Raw genomic sequence first — 25934 nt, 5'->3', positions numbered from 1 at the left:
GAATTGTCAGAATTTCAGGACAACCATGTGAAAGGAACATATTGAGCTGTGCTAAGCCAACTATTTCTTGGCTGTATTTTGCCACTGAATTTCCTCATGGAGTCAGTACTGGAGTAGAATCTTGCTCACAACCACAATTCTGGTGAGCCTGTTCTTGGATTCTGAGCTAAACCCACAAGCCCTTCCATTTAATGGGAATTGCTGGGCAGCAGCAAAGACGGTAAGAAAGCTATTCTCTGCTTTAAATTATTTCTTTTTATGTAATAACTTGATTTGTTTAACTTAATTATTTCATCTCAATACATTTAGCTGTTTCTAAAATCAGGGATATTCAGAAACATTGTACGATCTTGACATCTGGCAGAACTGGAAGTAATTTGCAGTCAAAGCATTCCAGAGAAGTTGCAGCGGGACATGTTCTGGCTTGTCCATTTAATGGTTCAAGACCCTGCCCCTTTTCATGATCTTGTTGCTCAATCTGGGACCCTCAGGCTAAGTAAGATCAGTTTTCCAGATTCCGTGAAATGCAGGTAATAGAGGAAGTGAGTGAATGGAGAATGTGTGATGGGACAGCCTGTTAACTCTGGACCTTCATATCATCCCTTTCCAGCATCGTTGAAAATAAGAGGTGAAAGGATTCTACATTTAATCTAGAAGATTTCGTTTACATAAGACATTTGGACAGGTACATGGGTAGGAAAGCTTTGGAGGGCAAATTGGATGAGCCTAGATGGAAGAGATGGCAACTCCACACCCTGTAATTGTATTTGTGGGAGCGAGGATTAATTCATGTTCATAAGCTTTTGGAGTAGAATTGGGCCATTCGGCCTATCAAGTCTATCCCATCATTCAATCATGGCTGATCTATCTTTCCCTCTCATCTCCATTCTCCTGCCTTCTCCCCATAACCCCAGACACCAAACGTAGACTAGGTAACCACTTCTCCAAATCATACCTAACTTAAAATCCGTTTTTACACTGCTCTTGCCATGGCCTTGTGTTTTAATTGTAATATTGTAATTAAACATTGTAACAGAGAAAGGTGTTTGAGGATATACTTTAAACCAGGTTTCTTGGTGTGGATCATCGGGCAAGTAACCATCTCATTGACTGTTGCAGGCGAGCAGTTTTACCTATTAAGCAGGTGACATGTTCCTCAGTCCCGACAACCGAAAGGTAAAAAGGTGTATTACCAAAGTATGCATTATAGGAATTTTGGGCACTATATCTGAGGAAGGATGTGCGGCTCTGGAGAGGGTCCAGAGGAGGTTTACAAGAATGATCCCAGGAATGAGTAGGTAAACATAATGAGCATTTGACGGCACTGGACCTGTACTTGCTGGCGTTTAGAGGAATGAGGGGGGACCTCATTGAAATGTACAGAATAGTGAAAGGCTTGGATAGAGTGGATGTAGAGAGGATGTTTCCACCAGTGGGAGAGTCCAGGACTAGAGGTCATAGCCTCAGAATTAAAGGACTTTCTTTTAGGAAGGAGATAAGGAGGAATTTCTAAGTCAGAGGGTGGTGAATCTGAATTTATTTGCCAAAGAAGGCTGTGGAGGCCAAGTCTGGAAATATTTAAGGCAGAGATAGATAGATTCTTGATTAGTACAGGTCTCAGAGGTTATGGGGAGAAGGCAGAACGAAGTTAGGAGGGGGAGATAGATCAGCCATGATTGAATGGCGGGGTAGACTTGATGAGCTAAATGGCCTAATTCTGCTCCTATCACTTACGATCGATCTTATGATCTTTGTTACATCCAGTAGCCTAAATAGGAGTTTGAAAGACAAAAATATATTCACTCCTTCGCCTGCCGGAACTTGTCCACACCCTCAACTACTTCTCGTTTGACTCCTCTCAAGTTAAAGGTGTAGCCATAGACACTTGCATAGGCAACAGCCATGCCTACTTTTTTGATGGTGACGTCGAACAGTCCTAGTTGCAACTTGAACAGACACCATACCCCAACTTGTTCTCCACTACATCGGGGCTGCCTTCTGTACCTGTGCAGAATTCATTGATTTCATTAACTTTACCACTAACTTTCACCGTACCCTCAAATGCACTTGGACTATCTCTGACACCTCTCACCTTTCTTAATCTGATTACATCACAGGGGACAGACTGCCTACAAACCTACCGATTCCCAGTTATCTGAACACCTCCTCCTATCCAGCCTCTTGCTCTCCCCCACTCTCAATTTCGTCTTTGCCGCATCTGCTCCCAAGATGAGGCTTTCCACTCTTAAGACATCCGAGATGTCCTCTTTCTTTAGTAATAATGTCTTACTCTTGATGTAGATGGATTTCTCACCGCATCTGTTTTCTGTCCTATAGTTCTGCTCTTGATCTCCTTCCTCCCGGACAGAACAAGGATGGAGTTCAGACTTTGCATCCAACATTTCCGCCACCCTCAACAAGATCCCACAATCGGTGACATTTTCCAACCCCTTCCCACCTTTTGCAGGGAGCGCTTGCTCTGCAATTCCATGGTTCACTCATCCCCTCCCACCCAAACCACCATCTCCCCAGGTACTTTCCCCTGCAACTGTAGATGTGGCACATGTCCCTGTACCTCCTTTCATCCAGGAACCCCAACAGTCCTTCCAGGTGATTATAGATGTTAACGTGCACCAAACACTTATGCCCGGTCCATCAAATCCTACTGGATCTACTGGTTGTTAATCATTTTAACTCCCCTTCCCATTTTGACCCACCTCCATTGCCAGAGTGAGGCCACATGCAAACTGTTGGAATAGCACCTCATATTCCACTTGGAGTGCTTACAGCCTAATGGTATAAACACTGAATTCACCAATATTAGGTAACAAAGCTGAATCCACCCTCTTCCCCCTTAGGTAACAAAGCTGAATCCACCCTCTCCCCCCCCCCCCCCCCCCCCCACCTGCTGATGCACCCATTTCTCCCCTCCCACCCTCATTCACCTATATTTCTTCCTCGGGGTTTTGCAATTCACACTTCTATTCTTAACTCGCACCTTTTGTCTTTTCATTTCAGGTCTTTGTCCAACCATCGGCCTATCAACCCCCCCCCCCCTCACCGTATCCATCTATAACTCACAAGGTCTTGTCCTGCTCCTCCCCCACCTCCTTTATTCTCTTCTCTCCCCACCCCTACCTCCTCCCACACATCAGTCTGATGAAGGGTCCTGATCCAGAGATGTTGCCTGACCCACCAAGTTACTCCAGCGTTTTGTGTAACTGTTCCTTGTTTCTTCATTTTTGTGCCTTCCTTTCATTTATTTATGGAATTCATATTTTAAATACTCATGATTTGACCAATTTTATCCATCGGTTTCACACTAGCCACAGTTTATCCATTCACACTAGCTTGGATGGGACTTTTTGGTCGGCATGAATGGGTTGGGTCAAAAAGCCTGTTTTCTAGCTGTATGACTCTATGACTCATGAAATATGACAAACTCACTCAGATCTAAATCCTCGAGTTTTAGAGTAGTTTAATGAGAGTATTTGGTCCTGTGTAAACTTTTCATTCAATGTACTTTACAACATTTTAAAAGGCTTTACATGATTTCATTTTAGTCTACATAATTCTAAGTTCAATCTCAGCATAGTTAAAACAAACATCACACAGAGTAATAATATATATATCTCTTGTATAAGACTGATACAGGTCAATAATTTCCAGTCTTCTTCGAAGACATTAGAATCACTTAACTGCAGAAAATACATAGGATAAGAGTTTCTATAAACAGTTTACATGAACAATATATTTAGGATTATTCACGAGCTCTAGTTTCAATTAATATTATGGAGATCATATAGCTCTTTAATTTTTAATCCATTTCTGATATCAAATTACTTTTGAAAGTAAAATACTTTAATGAAGACTTTTTGAAAAATAAAGCTTCAGAGACTGAGAAATGTTAAATAATTTTGAAATTAAAAAAATGGACAATTTTCTCTTTGGAAGTGAAGAAAATAGTCAACATTTCTGGTGGTAAATGTAATGCTGTCCCTTCTTTGCAGTATTAACTAGATAGCATGACAATAGCCACATAGCACACAAAAAGAATGCAGTTATTTACTTTTAAGTATACATATGACCAATATGTATAATTGGTATAATTATGAGGGATTATCTGAAGTTGTAGTTGTGAAAATATAACTTGCACTTCAAAGAAATGCAAGTATCACCAAACATTTTATTTTGAAATTATATATATGTAGACATGTATAGATACCATAATAAAAGTTTAAATTGTATGATTTTTCAACCTGATGTAAAGTCAAGCATTCTAAAATAAAGGGAGAGAAAACACGCATAAGACTCCTCAAAAATATGAGAAATTCTGAGCCATCTGTTTCCTGGAATGTGTTTTGGATATAGGAAACTAAAGATAGACACAAAAAGTTGGAATAACACAACAGAACAGGCAGCATCTCTGGAGAGAAGGAATGGGTGACATTTTGGGTCGAGACCCTTCTGATGTTTGTTCTCTTACAGCACAGGAAATATGATATAGGGATTTGATATGGGAGACCTGGAAACATTTTAACTTTTAGGAAAACCAAAACTAGGAACTACGAAATATGAAGAAAATTAATAAATTTAGTGGAGAATTTAGAATAAACTTCTTAACCCTAAGAGTAGTGAAACAAACTCTCAGGTGAGTTTATGGGAGATCTAAATAAGCACAAGGATGAGAAAAGAATGGAAGAATATGCCGACCAGTTTAGATGGAGAGTTGGGTGCAGGTTATTTGGAGTTTAAATGCCAGCATAAACCTGTTGGATGAAATGAACTGTGTCCTATAAATTTGAGGTAAATTGTTATGCCACTGGTTACTTCTAGAGAAGGTAGGCATTTATATGCCTTTCAGTTCATATTTTTCAACATTTTTATGTAGTCCATATTTGAGTTCTATATCTCATCTCCTTTCAATATAATTTTTTTAATGTTAGTTCCTACCCCCACTGCTGACACTGGCTTGCAATATTTCCCACATTTGATGCTGTATTTTTCAGGTCTTTAAGTGGATTGAAGGAATTTCCTTACCTTATCTAAAATGGAACCAAAAAAGTTACTAACTGAAAACACAATAGCAGTATTTCACATGCTGTACCTCAATCATTCCTACATTCTTTGTTAGATTCTCCATTACTGCTTTAAGTTTCCAGCAGAATTAAATTCTTAATATTTTTGAACGACTCAATGCTTCATCCACAGCAGGAATTAAAGCAAGCAACCTTCCCTCTGAACCCTTTAGTCCACTGCAAAATGTTGAGGAGTTGATACAAACCAGGAGAAAGCTTTTGGAACAAACTTTCGGCAGGCCGCCAAAGCTTGTGCATCATTGGTATCATAGCCAGTGGAGAATGCAGCGTAACAATGACCAAAAGTTTGGTGAGGTGATCGCAATGAGAACCGTTTTAATTTCTATTTAGGCCACGCTGTTAGGTGCTGCAGTTCAATTGCTATCGATACAATACATTTATCTGTTGTCTTAACTGTTAGATTTTACAAAAGTTAAGATTGTTTCAAAGGACAGGAAATGTTACATTATTACAGTAATGTGCAAATTCCAGGATTTCATTTTTGAAAAGTATTTTAAATGTGCAAGGAATTCTCAAATGTTCTGTTGAATGTCACATCCTCTGGATAATCTCTCTTCTCTTCAGAAGTGTCGCAAAAGTTATGCAAATTTATCGGAGATTCTTGATTATTCACGGAATCAAAAGAGAGCATTAGTACCAGAAGTGCTACGGTGTGGTAAATTAGCAGCCGTGGTCTTATTGAATGCTTTTTGTGTCTATCTTCACACATATTAAAAAATGGGCGGTTCTTATCTCCACAGATTTTGCTAATTTCACTTTGTTCATATTAGTCAGCTTTTCTTTCTATCTCCAGTAGTGAAGTCCTATTCCCCATGATTACCCATTATCACAAGACATGGATACCATTATAACAGGACATGAATACAATTTCTGCCTCCAACCTTTCATATTACAAAGCACAGGTTTATCTGCTGTACAAGATTTAATTGTTATTATTTGTTCATCAAAATCTTGCATGTGTTGCCGTTAAACAAGGCTTCCAACGGGGCAAAAAGTCCACAGAGCCCAACAGTGGAGCCGAGCAAAGTTCTCAGAGGAAGGGGACAGTGGCAAAGATTGGAAAGTACAAGTCCACTGATGGATTTAAACATTTGGTCAAGGATTACTAAGGCAGGAGCCAAACATCACATGGATGATGGTAAATAGACCTTGGGTTCTCCTACATTTTGTTCAATTTTGAAAGAGATTATCTCTTCCCATTTACCTTTCCTATATAAAAAAAAGTAATGTTGGTTTAAGTTCTGGTTTTCTACATTGACTAATATAAAAACCTGCAGAGAATATCTATTATAATAAAGACAAAACATATTTCTTTAAATATCAGGGATTTAGAAATTAAGAGGAGAAAGTGATCAATATTAAAATGGCACTGTTATTGGTAAATTCATACAATAAGCTTTGGATAAGAGTTTAGACCGTGGTGGCACTTAAAGATGAACTCATTAATCATCATCTCTAATGTCCATCAATAGGATTGCCAAAGATTCCATTGACCTTGCGTTAGCTATAAAACAAATTGAGGGTTTTAATAACATTGCTGTTTTAGGTCATTCATTATTTTACAAAATTAACTAGTAATTGTTAAATTTGGTTTGACTTTCTGGGCTTTTTCTTTTACCATAAATTATTTGTAGCATGTAACATCACTAATTTATTTCAAGAGACTTTCCGTTTTCCAATTACAAGAAAACGTTACTATTTTTATTGCTGCAATGTAAGATATACAGGATAATAAATGTGCCAATAATTAAATACAGATGATAAATGGCATTTGTGCAGGAATGTCTCCACGTCCCAGCAGACGCCCATATTTCAATGAACATCTGAATGCTGTAGGCTGGGAGTCAGAATTTGTCATTGTTAAAATTCTTTCACTGTGTAAAAGTTGTGCTTTGCTGGATTTTAAGAGATTAGATTAAAATTAGAAACCTTTGCAAGGGAATGTTCTTGCCCATTAAAGAACATATAACTGTCTTCACTAAGGAAGACACAAACAATCTCCCAGATGTACTAGAGGACAGAGGATCTAGGGGGGTAGAGGAACTGACAGAAATTTTCATTGGGCGAGAAATAGTATTGGGTAGACTAATGGGACTGAAGGATGGTAAATCCCCTGGGCCTGATGGTCTACATCCCAAGGTCCTCAGGGAGGTGGCTCTAGAAATAGTGGACGCATTGGTGATCATTTTCCAATGTTCAATAGATTCAGGATTTGTTCCTGTGGATTGGAGGATGGCTAGTGTTATCCCACTTTAAGAAAGGAGCGAGAGAGAAAACGGGGAATTACGGACCAGTTAGCCTGACTTCGGTGGTGGGGAAGATGCTGGAGTCAATTATTAAAGAGGTAATAACGGTGCATTTGGATAGCAGTAAAAGGATAAGTCCAAGTCAGCATGGATTTATGAAAGGGAAATCATGCTTGACTAATCTTCTGGATTTTTTTGAGGATGTGACAAGTAAAATGGATGAAGGGGAGCCAGTGGATGTAGTGCATCTAGACTTTCAGAAAGCCTTTGATAAGGTCCCGCACGGGAGATTGGAGACTAAAATTAGAGCACATGGTATTGGGGGTAGGGTGTTGACATGGATAGAAAATTGGTTGGCAGACAGGAAGCAAAGAGTAGGAGTAAATGGGTCCTTTTCAGAATGGCAGGCAGTGGCGAGTGGAGTGCCGCAAGGCTCCATGTTGGGGCTGCAATTGTTCACCATATATATTAATGATTTGGAAGAGGGAATTAGAAACAACACTAGCAAGTTTGCGGTTGACACAAAGCTGGGTGGCAGTGTAAACTGTGAAGAGGATGTTAGGAAGTTGCAGGGTGACCTGGACAGGTTGAGTGAGTGGGCAGATGCGTGGCAGATGCGGTATAATATAGATAAATGTGAGGTTATCCACTTTGGCGGCAAAAACAAGGAGGCAGATTATTATCTCAATGGTGTTAGGTTAGGTAAGGGAGAGGTGCAGCGAGACCTGGGTGTCCTTGTACACCAGTCACTGAAAGTTGGCGTGCAGGTACAGCAGGCAGTGAAGAAAGCTAATGGCATGTTGGCCTTCATAAGAGGATTTCAGTATAGTAGTAAAGAGGTTCTTCTGCCATTGTATAGGGCTCTGGTAAGACCACATCTGGAGTAGTGTGTACAGTTTTGGTCTCCAAATTTGAGGAAGGACATCCTTGTAATTGAGGCACTGCAGCATAGGTTCACAAGATTGATCCCTGGGATGGCGGGACTGTCATATGGGGAAAGATTGAAAAGACTAGGCTGGTATTCACTGGAGTTTAGAAGGATGAGAGGGGATCTTATAGAAACAGATAAAATTATAAAAGGACTGGACAAGCGAGATGCAGGAAAAATGTTCCCAATGTTGGGCGAGTCCAGAACCAGGGGCCACAATCTTAGAATAAAGGGGAGGCCATTTAAAACTGAGGTGAAAAGAAACTTTTTCACCCAGAGAGTTGTGAATTTGTGGAATTCTCTGCCACTGAGGGCAGTGGAAGTCAAATCACTGGATGGATTTAAGAGAGAGTGAGATAGAGCTCTAGGGGCTAGTGGAATCAAGGGATATGGGGAGAAGGTAGGCACGGGCTAATGATTGTCGACGATCAGCCATGATCACAATGAATGGCGGTGCTGGCTCGAAGGGCCGAATGGCCTCCTGCACCTATTTTCTATGTTTCTATAACCCCTTCTAATTGGCACTGGAATCAACAGGATTTCTGGCATGAATTATGGACCCATGTAATAAATCCCCACAAAAAACATTTAAATTATATTTAACTACAATAATAATAAAAGACTGACTTTTTGTCTAATTCGTTCTCTGTTCAGGCAACAGAGTTAAATAGTTTACCTTTGTGTAAAGGGTTTAAAACATCACCTGAACTGATTGTGAATAATCACTGCATTATAAACACTATCCGATATCATTATTTTCTCTATCCCAGGTAACCATTAGTAGGTAGACTTCTATGCAAGTTGTTGATGATGCAATGTAATAACACTTCTGCTACTTTGTTAAAAATACATAATTACACCTATTTTCTACATCACTGCTGAATTTACCAAAGATTGCACATGATTTTTGATGAAACGATGGTTGGTATGTAATAGTACTTTATAACCATTGTTGGAAGTCTTGGCGATGGCTATGCAACACTGCTGGTAGAACACGGAGTACTCTGGGTGCTACCAATACTGTGGTTGGTGCTACTGTTCTCGGATACAGGCACATTGGTAGGAATAGTCTGTTTCTTTTCGGAGGAGCCTACAAACACAGAAACAGATCCAAATTAGTCATTCTTTACCTGGACTATTATGCTGTGAGTTTGTATAAATCACAATTTCCTTTATTCTTTTCCAAAAGCTCTGTTATCAGTATCAGTTTAGCTATATATCAGGTATCCAGTGGATGATTTCAGATTCTACTTCAGACTAAACAGCTTACTGAAATTTGGTGCATTAGTAATACCCCACCAATAACGCAAGATGAATATTAGGTTGATTTTTAAAACTGTTTAATTAGGTTTGAATATTTAAATCTAGCTATAAATGGGCTAACTTCCAAAATCTCATAAGAAATTACACGGATAATTATTTAGTTTGCTTAATTGGAAATGGAGAGGAGGAGATGCCATAAAGCAAAAATAGGCACAAAGTGCTGGAGTAACTTAGCAGATCAGACAAAAGGGAAAAAAGGGATGGGTGACGTCTCGGGTCGGAACCCTTCTTCAGACTACCATAAAGCAATCTTATCTGAAATGTCGTACTGAAAGGTTAAAATTTATTAAAGCCCATTAAAAGAAATCAAATGGAAGGAAATCTGGTTTAGAGGAATGAATTTGAATCCAAATATGTGTCATGAATGATGAAATGAGAATGTTAAAAGATATAGGTCAGATAAGTAAGACTGTTCACAATAATTTGTAGAGATAACAATAAATTCTTCACTCAGTTTCAGCAAAGAATTCCCAACCATCACTCACGCTTGAACCTGAATTTAAATGTCAGGTTCTTCCTGCTTCATCTCTTGGTCAGCTTTGCATCCATTTAGTTACTCATTTCATATATTTTCAAATGTGCTAATAATAATTCTTGTGTTTTATTAAACATCTTTCAACATTTTGTATGCACATCAGTTGCACTCAATGTTGGTGTGTCTGATATGACCTTAACTATTCCATTCTGGAATTCATTGAACCATGCATTTTTCAATTTGGCCTTGATGCTAGACGGTAGATATTTTCTCATCATTGACTTTTGGCTGGCCCCAGCTTATCATCATCAGGTTTATACTCTCCATGTTATCAATTGCATATATGCAGCAAACTAATCCCTTGGTAACACACTTACCCAAGAAGAATTACATGATTTGTAGCTTGATGCTTTACTACTTTTAAGTATCTCTTTGTTTTTAATAAACCAATTTCTCTGCTCCTTCATCTTGACATTGGCTGCTGCCAATTCTTTTGTGAACATGGAAGCAAAGCAGTCTTTTAAAAATCACAGACACGCCCTCTGCCTCTGCTAGATTTATGTTTTAGGCACAAATGAACCTCGCCCTTCCTATGACTGTCGGTTTACTATTGATGGTCTTATTTTGCGACAACTTTCTGCCAGTACTTGGAATTTACACAGGAATGACAAAGGGTGGCCATTAGGCAGCCAGGATTTAGTTTGTTTAAAGATATAGCGCAGAAACAGGCCCCTTCGGCCCCCCGAGTCTGCACCGACCAGTGATCCCCGCACATTAACACTACCCTACACACACTAAGGACAATTTTACATTTATGACCAAGCCAATTAACCTACAAACCTGTACGTCTTTGGAGTGCAGGAGGAAACCAAAGATCTCAGTGAAAACGCATGCAAGTCACGGGGAGAACGTACAAACTCCGTGCAGACAAGCATCCATAGTCAGGATCGAACCTAGGTCTTTGGCACTGTAAGACAGTAGCTCTACTGTTACGCGACCGTGCCACCCAGTGATTTAGTCATTTATATTTTCTGAATTAATCAAATTTGGTTAACTAATTTAAAAGGTTCTATGTTGTAAACTTCCTAAATGCTGCAATAAAATATTTTTCCTTGATTTTTGAATGCTCGAGTGTCATTTTCGATAGATTTGACCTTGTTTAGCCGGAACGTAGACATAGATGGATGCAATTTATTTAATGCCAGGGTTTATTTCCTCCGGATTCAGGGACAGTTTCTTCCCAGCTATTATCAGGCAACTACTACCTACCTCATTGGAAACCGTCTGACTATCTCTGAATGGACTTTACTGGCTTTATCTTGCATACAATACAATACAATACAATACAATACAATATATCTTTATTGTCATTAAACATTAAACATTATTCACATTATTCCCTTTATCATGTATCTGTACAATGTATATGGCTCGATTGTTAACATGTATTGTCTATCTGCTGACTGGTTAGTATGCCACAAAGGCTATTCACTGTACTCTTAACTCTACCCCACTCAATCCAGCCACATGGCAGCATTTACCCACGATTGCCATTGAGGATTCCATTGACATTTAGTAGGTAATCTAAAAAAGGCTAATTTGGTCTTATTTTGTATGGCAAGAAAAGCTGGATTTAAAATATTTTTATAGAACTTTCTACTATTACTTGCCAATCTTTTGTGTATTCTCTGCCCAGTATACTGCCTATAAAGATCTCTCCAATCTCTATATTCTAATTTTTCTACTATATGGTGAATATTTATCTCAAGATGCCTTTTAATTGCAACTAGAGGACCCGTGGAGCCGTTGTTACTAAAGGTTCTTTAGTAACTGAGCAGCAGGAGGAGCAGGCGGAGCGGGCTGTGCGGCGGCCGGTTGCGGCCTCCACCCACCAGGCTGCCGCGAGCCAGCTTCTGCAGCTCTATCGTCACCACGGCGCTGGCGCAGTGTTTCTCTATGTACTCCTGGAAGCCCCGCACGCCCATGGTAGCCTCAACCCGCTCGCCGCAGGTTGGGGGGCACCGGGCGGTGAGGAAAGGGGAGAGGGAGCCACTGACCACAGCCCCGGGCGGCCATTGCGGCAACCAGCAGCAGGAGAGTGGCCACAAGGCACTGCCACAAGTTTGTCCTGCCGGCCGCCATCTTCTTTGACCCTCTGCGGCCGCGCTGCACCACGGGAGAAAGGTCAGGCGTGGGGCACGCCGGGACGAGTGCCGGTCCTCCCAGCGCTGCTGCACGGGGGCGGGGGGGCTCATTTATTAAAGTTTATTAAGTTAATTCATTTTAAAATGTAACGAAACTTGATCAATACACATGCAGGCGAATGGTGAGTAAGATGGGCCTAAAATTGTTGTGTTCTCGTGTACCGTTTTGGGTGGATTTTGGGAACATGCATACATACAAGATGAGAGTTTTAGTTATCTGCTAGACCAAGTGGACCCGTTAGGCCCAAACCTCTCCTGCATTGGTGTAGCACCCTCTCCTTCCTCTTACCCTCCCCCCACTCCAACCCCTATAACCCCCCTTATCCTCCCTCCCCTCCCTCCCTCCCTAGGAGATAGATTTAAACTTTAAAATGTGAATAACTTTAAAAATATAACACAGATTTCAATGAAACTTCTTCCTTTAGCACCAAAGGGATGACGGTGAGAAAGGTGGGCCTAAAATTGTTGCACTATAGTTTTGGCTGTAGTTCAGGAACAAACAAACAAACAAACAATAGTTTTCGTATATAAACATAGCACAAAAAGTAAGGAAATTTGTGTTTGGTAGATTATTTCTTTGTTGTAACAATACTTCTTGGCAATAAATCTTATACCGTTGGAAAGCCTGTTTATTTCCCTTTTAAATGGTGCCACATTTGTAAGGAACATGCATTTGTGGGATGAGCAGCAGAGCTGAGTATATGGGTTGCGCCCATGAAAAATTTGCCAAATCTTCTCTGCCAATGCCAAACAGCTTATTCTGCTGTTGCTATTGACTCTTGTTTTGAGCTTCTGGTACCCCCAGGTGCTGACAATCAGGTGCCTGATTGGCAGCATCTGTGAGCATGGGCCCTGCTACAGTGGTCAGTAGGTGTCTGCTCCAAGAATCGGCATGCCACGTTTGACTGATCTGGATAGGGCCCGTGCGATAGGGCAACTTCAAGCTGGTGTTCCACAAAACCAAGTTGCGGCATTATTTGGAGTGAGCCCTAGTACCATCTCCAAAGTGAAGGCCAAGTTCCATATAACGGGGGATGTCAGAGACAGGCCGCGAAGTGGGCGTCCCAAGAAGACGACACCCGAAGAAGACCGTTTCCTCACCCTGTCAGCACTTAGGAACCGTAGGCTGTCTTCTACAGATTTGCAGTCAAGGTTTGCAGGACAATATGGTCGACGGCTCTCTGCCCAGACAATTCGGAACAGACTGCACGCAGCCGATCTCCGGTCTCATAGGGCTGCCAGGAGGCCTGCCATGACTGCCCTTCACCATCAGGCCCGTTTGCGTTGGTGTCGGCAATACGTGCACTGGAACCTGAACATGTGGAGGAACATTATGTTCAGCGATGAGTCCAGATTCTGTCTATGGCAGTTGGATCATAGGGTTAAAGTGTGGAGAAGACGCGGAGAACGCTATGCTGATTGTTGCACCGATAGAGTGACATCTTTTGGTGGAGGCAGTGTGATGGTGTGGGGCGGCATCTCCCTCACTGGAAAAATGAGGCTTGTCATCATTGGAGGCAATCTCAATGCAGAGAGATATCGAGATGAGATTCTGCAACCAGTGGCAATCCCATATCTCCAGAGTCTGGGACCGAACTCTATCCTCCAAGATGACAATGCTCACCCCCACAGAGCAGGGTTTCTCAGAGACTACCTCCAGAATTTGGGAGTGGAGAGGATGGAATGGCCTGCCAGCAGTCCTGACCTCAACCCCATTGAACACTTGTGGGATCAGCTTGGGCGTGCTGTTCGTGCCAGAGTGACCTACACAACCACGTTGACTGACTTGCGACAAATGCTGGTTGAAGAATGGGATGCCATCCCACAACAGTGTGTGACCAGGCTGGTGACCAGCATGAGGAGGAGGTGCCAGGCTGTTGTGGCTGTGTATGGTTCTTCCACACGCTACTGAGGCTCCTGTTTATTAAATGAATAAATTGTTAAATTGCCAATATGTCTTGTTTCTTCAGACTTCAATCATCCAATCCACCAAACAACACCGAACAAGAGTCAATGGCAGAATAAGCTATTTGGCAATGGCAGAGATTTGGCAGATTTTTCATGGGCGCAACCCACATACTCAGCTCTGCTGCTCATCCCACAAATGCATGTTCCTTACAAATGTGGCACCATTTAAAAGGGAAATAAACAGGCTTTCCAACGGTATAAGATTTATTGCCAAGAAGCATTGTTACAACAAAGAAATAATCTACCAAACACAAATTTCCTTACTTTTTGTGCTATGTTTAGATATATAGATTTCTTTGGCCATTCAACCAATTCTGGATTTGGATGTGCGATTTTCCTTAATGTTTGTAACTATCTTGAATATCTCCATTCTTCTGATGCCAATCGTTTGTTTGCAATCTAACTAAAGTGCATCATTTTCCAATTTAAGAAAGTTAGCCCAACTGAATAAATGGCTCTACCATAATCACGCTAAACCCACTAGTTCATGTGCCATCTACACTCTCTTAGCACTGCGAACATAGGATTAGGCCCTTCGGCCCACAATGGTTATGCCAAACATGATGCTAAGACCCAGTTCTTATCTGCCTGCACATAATCCACATCCCTCCATTCCCTGCAAATCTACTTGACTATCTAAAAGCCTCTTAAATGTCTATTGTATCTGCCTCCATCACCACGTCCAGCAGCACAATCCACGTACTCCCCACTCTATGTAAATAAAAACATGTCCTGCACATTTCCTTTAAACGTAGCCCCTCTCACCTTAAAGTTATATTAATTGTACTTCAGATGAAGAATCTATACTTTTTCTCTCCACTGATTGCTAATTTTGCAGAATACAACTTTTTGTTTTCAAATTTTACTTCTTCAACAGCACTTGCAGCTGAGTATCTCTACCCATATTTGTTGTTTTTTTTCCCCAAAGGAGAACACCTTATCTTAATTCAACATTTACATCTGAGACCACAAAATCATGCTTTAGACTATATCATATTATTCTGCTGAAAAGCCATCAGCCTGAAATGTGTATCTCTTTAAAAACCTTGTTTCACCTGCTTAAATATTTCCAGCATTTTCTGATTTTGTTTTATATCATGTGGTGAATTCATTTTAGGGAGGGGTAAATCTAGCAGAATCCATCTATAACTTGAAAAAATCTTATTTGTGGAAGTGACCCAGAGTGTAATTGTTGGAATTGCAGAAATGACTGTCCCATAAATGGCTAGGCATGGAGGAGAACAAAGTATAGTATTTTCTGGAAATTAAATAGAGAATGCTGGAAACCAATATTGAAAAGTACTGGAGCAATGCCAAATGAAAGATATCCATCAAAACACTGAGGAGAATATGAAATTGCAACTCACCAGTGTGCGAATATATATACCATAGAGCTGCAATGAGCAATGCGCCAATGATAAAGGCACCAAACACAATTCCTAATACAGCTGTCATCTCCAATCCCTGGATCTCAGAGGAATCTATAGCACAGAAAAGAGGAAGAAAAAAATAATCAGAATCTGCCTAGCCAACCTCTTCCTGAGACAGTAAAAAAACCATTTCTGTTTCCACTCAACTGCATTCTGCAGAACCTGCAATTATCACCATTGATCTTTCATAGGAGCAGAAATAGGCTATTTAGCCTATTGCGTCTGCTCGGCCATTCGATCATGGCTGATCTATTTTTCTCTAAACCCATTCGCCTGCCTTTTCCCCTGTAACCTTTGAAGCCCTTGCTAATCAGGAACCTATCAATCTCCCCTTTCAAAATACCCGATGTATTGGTCACCACTGCCATCTGTGGCAATGAATTCCACAGATTCACTACCCTCTGGGTAAAGAAATTCCTCATGTTTTTCTTTGTATGATGGTGGGAATATATGGTCATGCGAGTAAATGATCACACAAGTATGACTAGAAATGGGAATGTGAAATATAGGCCAATTTTTCAATCACAAATTTGAAGTCTAGCCTGATTACAGGGCCAATTATAATTTCCAATATTGTGAAGATTCTGATAACGATGCAAATTAATTTTAAAAATATAAAGTTACGACTAAACATACAATAAAGAAAATTCTAAACATTTCATTTTAGTTCTAGCATATGAGTTTGGGAGAAATTAAAACAGTGAACAAAGGAATGTGGAGTGCTTGGACACTTACATGAAAGGTTGCAATTTATTTTTAAATTCCAGCAAATCAAAAAATGAGTCAAGGACGCTCAAAGTATTTAGAATGCTATTTAAAAATGTGTAGCTAAATCGCAATACTGTTCACAGCAAGACAAATTGAACCACCGAAAATGCACTGCGTTATTCTTGTGCTAACTAGCTGATTTATGAAGCAAACGCTGGGTCCACAACAAAGTGATTACAGCCACCAATGTTCTTTTATAGTTTAAAAAAATATGGTACAGGAAATCTAGACCTATCATTTGAAGTGCGAATAATAGGAATGTTCTTGATATAAAAATATTATTATTGTCAGATATAAAGAGAGATGTAGATAAATAGGCAGTTGCCATTTTAAATAAATATCTTGCATGAAATATTGATCCAGCTAAGGTACTATAGTCATTTAATTAGTAATATACTTACTAATTATATTACTATAATACCTTAGCTGGATCAATTACTTTTTGAAACCTGTATTTTCTGAAATGTCCTTTCATAAGTCCATAAAATGTGCCTATAGACTAATCAACCATTCATTATGAGAAGCAGTCTGATAAAGGACTCACCTCCTGGCCTGGAATTTGTGGGGTCTTGGGATTTGGGACAATCTAGACAATAACAATACATGAGTAAGTTATTTTAAACATTTCTTCTAACCATATCTTGCAAGTCTTTCTAAATGTTATTAATTTTTGACATTCATGATCACTGTTTGCAAATGCAAGTTACTATTCAATTACTATTTCTGAAATCTTTGTGGAACTCCCAGAGATCAGTCTGATATTGTAGATCGGGAAAAATATTTAAAAATGAAGGAAACGTGGGGTATGACGACTGCTATAACCATTTGCTGCTTCGATAACTGCAATCCATTTTACAGTTAAGAACATAAACTAAAACATAATTTATATTTTATCATGTTGCAAATCATCATAGAGCCAAAGTTTTATCAAGGAGCAAAATTCATAGGAGGAAAATGATCTTTCCAAACACTGCAACCAGAATATAGTTAAGACAATGACCATTTGGCCAAGTTATCATTTACTCTATTAGTCCTGTACTGATTTAACTTGCCAAATGCAACACCTCACACTTGTCAAATTTAAATACCAACTGCCATTCCTTGGTCCATTTTACCAAGTTCATCTAGCTACTTTTGTAATCTTAGATAACTTACCGTCCACTACATCATTAATTTTGTGGTCATCAATCAATTTAATCATATTAACAATGTAGTTGACAAAAAACAGTGGACCTAGCTCCAGTCCCTGTGGCACATCAACAATCACAGACCTCTGCACAACTACCCTCTGACTGATTCCACCAACCCAATTTTGTATCTAGTTGACCAGCTCACCTTGGGTCCAATGTGAATAAACCTTCCAGACCAGACTACCATGTGGCACATTGTCACCTCTTCAAAAAGCTCAATCAAATTTGTGAGAGACGATTTCCCAGACACAAAACCATGCTGATCTGGCAAATGTATCACTTACTCTGTTCCGCTACCTCGTATTTACTGTCAAAGTGTATAAATTTCACATATTAACATTAAATTTTATCTACTGCCCATTTCACTAATCTGAAAAGTTTTAATTTTTATCATCCTCTCATATTTACCACAGGTTTTGTGTTATCTATAAAGTTTGCAATTATACGTTAATGCCTATCCAGCTCATTGAAACTCATCATTTATCATCACACTGCTTTTGTTGCTCGGCTAATTTTGTGTGCATTCAGCCATCAATTTTCAATTCCACATGTTTTCATTTTATTAAAACTAATCATGTTACTTCAGCAAACGCCTTTTGTGAATCCTGTTACTTTTTAAGTGTTGGTGAAATCCAACCTATTATCATGTAGGTGCAAGGTAGGATATTTGGGAAACTGGGGGAGGGGGTGGCGGGCACATGAGAGAAAATAGTTTACGGAGAATCAAGTGGGAGTATTGTACTGAAGGAATGCTCAGAGCTAGGAAAGACTCAATGAGCCAAATGGCTTCCTCCTATTTTGTAAGATGATAATTGGTTACCTTCCCAATTGAACAAGAGCTTTTATTTTTGCCATAATTATAGCGTTTCCCACAGATGCAGACAATAATTAAACATAATTCACACAGACATATACATTCCTTATCAAAGTAACAAAGGCCTTCCACTTTTTGAACATATAAATGTGGTATGAAATCAGCAAAGATTCATGCACACATTGGAGTTAGCTTGCAGCCCAGCAGTATGAACATTGACTTCTCCAACTTTAGATAGTTCCTCTGTCCCTCTCTTCCCCTCCCCTTCCCAGTTCTCCCTCTATCTTCCTGTCTCCACCTATATCCTTTTGTCCCGCCCCCTGACATCAGTCTGAAGAAGGGTCTCGACCCGAAACGTCACCAATTCCTTCTCTCCTGAGATGCTGCCTGACCTGCTGAGTTACTCCAGCATTTTGTGAATAAATACCTTCGATTTGTACCAGCATCTGCAGTTATTTTCCTACACTTGGAGTTATCTTGATTCCTTGTTCTCAATTCCACCTCCAGTGTCAGGCTGGATGGATAAATTAATATCATCTAGCCGCCAAGGAGAAGACAGCATGTTCAGTGGGGGATATGTTTGTAGTAAAGGGTATGTAAATATTAAGGCGGAGGTGTCAAATGTCATTAATGCATAAGGGTGGATAAATCCCCAGGTCACAATGAGATCTATTATAGAATGTAATGGGAAGTAAGGGAAAAGATAAATGGAGCCCTGACGGAGATGCTTGCTTCTTTGTTCATCAGAGGTAAGTTGGAAGGGGACTATTGGATAGGTAATATTGTTTATTTATTTAAGAAGGATAGCAGGGACAAATAGGTCTTAATACCCATACATGAATAGTAGGAGAATTATTGGAGAAAATTCCAAGGAATAGAATTTATATACATTTGGAGAGGCAAGAGCTGATCAGGGATAGTCATCATGGCTCAGTGCAAAGGAAATCCTGCTTCACTAAATTGTGTTTTTTTGAGGATGTATGCAAGAAGATTTATGAAGGCAAGCCAGTAAGTAGACATTGTAAAGCAATTGGCAAGATCCAACACGGCGGGCGAGTGTAGAAAGTTAAGACACATAGAATCCTAGGTGAGCTGGGTTATTGAATCTAAAAGGGCTTTCTGCTGGGAGCCAGAGTGTGGTACCAGAAGGATACCTTTCTGATTAGTAGTAGTATGATTAGTAAGATTGCAGATGACGCAAACATTTTGTATTACAAGGAAGGATGTCTAAAGCTATGCAGGAGATTGATCTGATGGAATGTTGGCAATGGAATTTAATCTCAACAAGTGTGAGATCATGCATTTTGACATATTAAATAAGGGTAGGATATTAAGCGACCTTAGGACACAAATCTATCGTTGCTCCAGTCATTGAACAACTGGAGCCACTTGCAAAGCTCTCTGGATTGTGCAGTAATACAAACAGAGAATGCTGTAATTATTCACCAGGTCAGGCAACTTCAGGGGAAAGGAAAACGGTTAACATTTCAAGTTCGTGATCTTTCATCAACATTCTCTTTTTACATTAGATTTCCAACATCTGCAGTTTGATTTTAAGATTCTGCTGGATTGGCAGAACTCACATCGGACAAACCCACGCTGTTCAATGACCTTGCAATGTTCACATGGATATGCCAGTACAGGTAGTTTTGCTATAATGTTTTTCCAGAATGCTAATCAGTGAATTAAGGAACATTGCTTGTATTAAGCAAGTAAAATTGATTATATTGCAATTTCAATTGGGACCTAGGGAACACATCTGCTAGTTTCGCCACTGGAGGTCATTGAAGATGACAAGCAATTATTGCTATTGACATTTGTGATATAATTATGAAACAACGTAACATACAGCCTTTAGTATTTCTGGCTTACAGTAACAAAAATAAACTCTCAATAAAAAGATTTGTTTTAGAAAAGTTCGGAAAAATATCTTGGTTATTGCAATCTGAAACTCTAGCTCTTAATCGCCTTTCCCCTTTGACACTATTTTAGAATGTGATTTTATATAACATGAGATTTCTTAGGAATGCAATTATCACTTTATAGCACTCTGTATTGTGACTTTGCATTCTCACCATGCAGCTTAAAAAAGTTTCAGACACGATGCATTTCTGATGTATATTAGTGACATTTAAGGCTCCCTATCTGAGGGAAAAAAAGGAAAATTATCACAATGAAGAAAGTCCAGTTGAAGAAGATACTGGAATGGAGCCTTAAAGTGGTCAGGAAAAGCCTTTGTCAGAAATCCAAAATCTTATGCTCCAAAAGATTGATATATCATGAAAGTGCTAATCTTAGCTTTACTTGCTCTTGTCACATTAGGATTAATGCATTTGTTTTTTTCTGGCTTCTGTCCATATGGAAGATACAAACAATTTCCTGTATCCCCCTCTTGTGGAATTCTCTGCCTCAGAAGGCAGTAGAGGCCGATCTCTTGATGCTTTCAAGAGAGATAGCGGAATCAAGGGATATGGGAAGAAGGCAGGATTGGGGTACTGATTGTGGATGATCAGCCATGATCACAGTGAATGGTGGTGCTGGCTCGAAGGGCCTACTCCTGCACCTATTGTCTATTGTCTGACCATAATATATTTGAGATGCTTGACATCTTGCCAACAAGGTCATCTTCCATTTCTTCCTCAGGGCAATCCAAACCTGACCCAATGTTACCATTTCAAGCTCATCACCATAGTAACTAAGTACTTGGAAAAGAAATGTAATAAAATGACCTCAGTAGTGCATGTTTTCAGGGAAAAGGAAGTCAGTTGCAAAGCTTCAGATTGGTCATTGATAGTTTTACAAGGATATAAACCAGGATACACTGTTCCAATCATTACATTAGATTTAACACTTTCTAATCCAGAGTTCCAGAATTACCAATGGAACCAAATATATTAGTAAATACAAACTTGCCTACCTTCAATAAACTTTACTTTTACAGTGCCTTCCATAATGTTTGGGACATAGACCTATAATTTATTTATTTGCCTCTGTCCTCCACAATTTGAGATATGTAATAGAAATAATCACATGTGCACATTGTCAGATTTTATTAAAGGTCATTTTTACACATTTTGGTTTCACCGTGTAGAAATTACAGCTGTGTTTATACATAGAATACAGAGGCAAATAAATAAATGATGGGTCTCTGTCCCTAACATTATGGAGGGCGTAATGATGCTTTCAAGAGATAGCTAGATAGAGCTCTTAAAGATAGTGGAGTCAGGAGGAATGGGGAGAAGGCAGGAACGGGGTACTGATTGTGAATGATCAGCCATGATCACATTCAATGGCCCAATGGCCTACTCCTGTACCTATTGTCTATTGGCACTGTAACTATGGGATTCCATCTACTTCATAAAAAATTCTGAATGCACCTGATTTTATTTCCCCTTCTCCACCCTACCATTCATTTCATCTTTCCCAAACACACTTGCAGCTAATAATAATGCAGCTGTGTCTGATTCATTGGAATATAATTTGGGGGGGGGGAAACTGCAACTCCTAGAAATCTGAAATACTCAGCAGATTAGACACGCTGTTGAGAGAAAAATAGTGTTAAAGTTTCAGTTCCGATGTGAAGATAAGGTGTTGTTCCTCAAGCCCGAGTGACCTCATTGTATCACTACAGGAGGCTACAGACAGAAAGGTCACAGTGGGAATGAGGTTGTGAATTAAAAGAGCAGGCAGCCAGAAAGCTCAAGGTCATTCCTGCAGACTGAAGGTAGGCAAGGGTCTCGACCTGAAACATCAACTATTCCTTCTCTCCAGAGATGCTGCCTGACCCACTGAGTTACTCCAGCATTTTATGTCTACCTTCGATTTAAACCAGCATCTGCAGTTTTTTTCCCTAGAGTTTGAAGGGAGGTGGGCAGAAACAGTTTCCCGGTGCAAATTTACAGTTGTGGCTGTCACATACATTCTGCATCCACTTATTCAGGTGATACGTGCTACTCCCACAGCCCAAACGTGCACAATTGTGCATGGCTTTGCCAAGTAACATATAAAACAAAATAAATAACAAAGTCAATCATATGTTAATTCAAATAGGGTCCTGTAAGCATATCCATTACATACCAGTACAAGTTACAATGCAAAAGAAAATCATCACGATCTCACTCACTCAAGCATAAAGCAATAAAACCTACAAAATCATCATAGTTTTGTACAAATTAACCATAAATACACCTAATTAATACTTTTGAAAGCAGTATTTTCTTACCCCGAAGAAGCAAAACTAGAAAATACGGATGAAACGCAGGTCTGTATACACACAGCAGCTCAGCTGGCAAGAATGTTTAGCTCAAGTGACCCGTGACCTGCGCATGCACGGTATTCCCAGAATTATATTCTCAGAATGTGTAATGAACCGGATTTGATAAGGGAACTCAAGGTAAAGGAGCCATTAGGGGGTAGTGACCATAATATGATAAGTTTTAATCTACAATTTGAGTGGGAGAAGGGAAAATCGGAGGTGTCAGTATTATAGTTGAGCAAAGTGGACTATGGAGGCATGTGGGAGGAGCTGGCCAAAGTTGACTGGAAAAAGACCCTAGCAGGGAAGACAGTGAAACAACAATGGCAGGTACTTCTAGGAATAATACAGAGGGGGCAGGATCAGTTCATTCCAAAGAGGAAGAAAGATTCTAAGGGAAGTAAGAGGCGACTGTGGCTGACAAGGGAAGTCAGGGACAGTATAAAAATAAAAGAGAAGAAGTATAACATAGCAAAGATGAGTGGGAAACCAGAGGATTGGGAAAATTTTAAAGAGCAACAGAAGATAATTAAAAAGGCAATACGGGGAGAAAAGATGAGGTACGAAGGTTAGCTAGCCAAGAATATAAAGGAGAATAGTAAAAGCTTCTTTCGGTATGTGAAGAGGAAAGAATGGAGCGACGGCTTGTATGCACTGAAATTTAGAAAGATGAGAGGGGATCTTATTGAAACATATAAGATTATTAAGGATTTGGACACGCTAGAGCAGAAAACATGTTCCTGATGTTGGGGGAGTCCAGAACCAGGGGCCATAGTTTAAGAATAAGGGGGAAGCCATTTAGAACGGAGATGAGGAAAAACATTTTCACTCAGAGTTGTGATTCTGTGGAATTCTCTGCCTCAGAAGGCAGTGGAGGCCAATTCTCTGGATGCTTTCAAGAGAAAGTTGGATATAGCTCTTAAAGATAGCAGAGTCAAGGGATATGGGGAGAAGGCAGGAATGGGGTACTGATTGTGAATGATCAGCCATGATCACAATGAATGGCGGTGCTGGCTCGAAGGGCCGAATGGACTACTATTGTCTATAATTCAACTCAACTGTTGTGAGCAATGAAAAATGGGCAGAAGTCCCTGATGTAAAGCAAACAATGCAGGAAGGCCTACAAGAATCCAATTGAATATGGAAACAATATGGTGCAAGCATTCAAATATTTCCCCTCACAACATATTCCTTTGGTAAAATTCATTTAAAATAGAAATATGAATTTTTATACTTGAAGTGCAACTGGTGTCAGTATTATACATTTTTTTTCTCTAAATACATTCCAACCTTGTCATCTCCAACCATAGAACGTGCAAAAAAAAAGCTCTCTTTATCGCCCAAATTAAATGACATATCTCCACAAAGTTCACAAATCAAAATATATATAATAAATTAGTTTGATTCATGTTAGCGAAAAAGGTCTTAATGCCAGTTTCAAAAGAGGTCTGCAAGCAGTGCTTGTTTTGTGATGATACGTGCCAGAATGGCATTGTGACATATTTAAATAGATATAAACACTGGATTATGATAAAATTTTAATATGTGTTGTGTATATACTTTTTAGTGATTAGTTTATTAAATTAGAAGTTTGGTCACAAAATCAAAACAGAAGAGGAGAGGTATATTAACAGGAAAATACTGTTAATAAGTGTAGCTTAATTTCTACTATGTGTACCATCATCTTTTTGTCCCCAAAATAAAAGCACTGACAGCAAGTATGTATTGTTAATTCCAATACTTTGTTTCCTTTGAGTGCTAGATGGTGCCAATCTTTGATTTGAAGAATTGTACCCACCTAAGAACTTTTCTTTTAAGCTCCATACATCTGAGGGTAATCAGACCATTCCAAATTAAATCTGAACAATGAGACATATGTGCCTCATGTGTCCCGTTTACCCTCTTTTATAAGAGTTTTTATTTTATCTTTCATGACAAATTAAATGGGTAATGCTGCTGTTCAAATCAAAGAACTAATAAAATAATAATATTAAATAGCTTAATAATAAATAGATTCACAATAATAGCAAATGCTCATCAGTTGAACTTACCAAGTTGTTTCGGACTATTGTTATCTATTTTCAAAGCTTTAGATATTTTTCCCACGGAATGGCATTTGTTCTGAAAAAAAACCAAGATCTTGGCTTTATTTTGTATGCCTCAGTAAGTGGTGTACAAAAATTCCCTCATGCTGTTAAACTGCATTTACATTTTTTGTCACCTTTGACATTCACAGGAAATATTTAAGCAGTGACATTTAATACAAAAAACATTGTCCATCAAAGTTCTGATCTAATTTGGCTGGACAAAACAGAGTTGCAAAGCTGTCAGAGTGACATCATTTAATCTAGTATTTTCATTCTGTTTTACTAATTATTTATCAGAAAACTCAATGTTTCTTTCAAGATATTTTCTTATTTTAATTAAATACCAAAAAGGTATGCAATTGAACAAAAGTAAATCAGAGAAATATGTCACTGAATCATAGAGCTGTACAACAGGAACCATCTTCCATCTTTGACCCATCTTGTCCATGCTGACATATTCCTCTAAACCTTTCCTTTCTGTATATCTGCCCAAATATCTTTTAAAAGTTGTAATTGTATCTATTTCTTTAGCATCCTCTGGTAGGTCATTCTGGATACTGATTACCTTCTGCTTCTGAATTGAGCTGCTAGAGGAAGTTCTAAATTTTGAGAGGAAAGGAAAGTAGAGAGGTGTTCACAGTTTCTCTACGGAAATTCCAAGACTTTTGTCCTCTGCAAATGAAGGAACAACTACTAACAGTGGAGCAATAAAGTCCCAGTACAATCTAGGTAGAAAAACTGGTAGTATATTACGATCTCAGAAAATTGTAGGGCTGGAGAATATTACAGAAATGGGATGGAACAAGGCTGTGGTTTGAAAATAAAAAAGAATTTAAAAATCAACAATTTGCTTAACTGATGGCCAATAAAGTCAACAAACAAGTGGTTCAAACAATAACAAAAAGATAGAGCAAAATCTATACCCAATAATAACACCAACAGCAAAGTTGATGATGTTAGAATACTTACTGGTAGAATAGAAGTCGTTGTGCATGTTGGCACAAATGACATGAGTAGGAAAAGTAATTAAGTTCTGTAAAATGATTATCGTGGAGTTAGGTAAAAGATTTCAAAGCAGGACCTCCAGGGTAGTGATCTCCGGATTACTCCTGTTGCCACGTGTTAGTGAAGGTAGGAACAGCAAAAT

The 25934-nt window shown here is 39.3% G+C and overlaps 1 protein-coding gene across 2 annotated transcripts in view; it reads right to left on the bottom strand.

Annotated features, from left to right (window-relative positions):
* Positions 1-3467: 3467 nt before the first annotated feature.
* LOC144608315 (endoglin-like) overlaps positions 3468-25934 on the bottom strand; it is a 65213-nt gene continuing 42746 nt past the window's right edge. For both annotated transcript variants that reach the window (XM_078425948.1, XM_078425949.1), the window contains exons 14-17: positions 24752-24821; positions 16986-17027; positions 15611-15724; positions 3468-9363 (exon numbers count right to left, since the gene is read on the bottom strand). In XM_078425948.1, the coding sequence (XP_078282074.1) occupies positions 9245-9363; positions 15611-15724; positions 16986-17027; positions 24752-24821 (345 nt within the window). In that variant the 3' untranslated portion in view covers positions 3468-9244. The remainder of the gene's footprint in view (positions 9364-15610; positions 15725-16985; positions 17028-24751; positions 24822-25934) is intronic.

This window comes from Rhinoraja longicauda, chromosome 31, assembly GCF_053455715.1.
Source record: "Rhinoraja longicauda isolate Sanriku21f chromosome 31, sRhiLon1.1, whole genome shotgun sequence".
Classification (NCBI taxonomy): Eukaryota; Metazoa; Chordata; class Chondrichthyes; order Rajiformes; family Arhynchobatidae; genus Rhinoraja; species Rhinoraja longicauda.
This window is presented reverse-complemented; position numbering and strand designations above follow the sequence as displayed.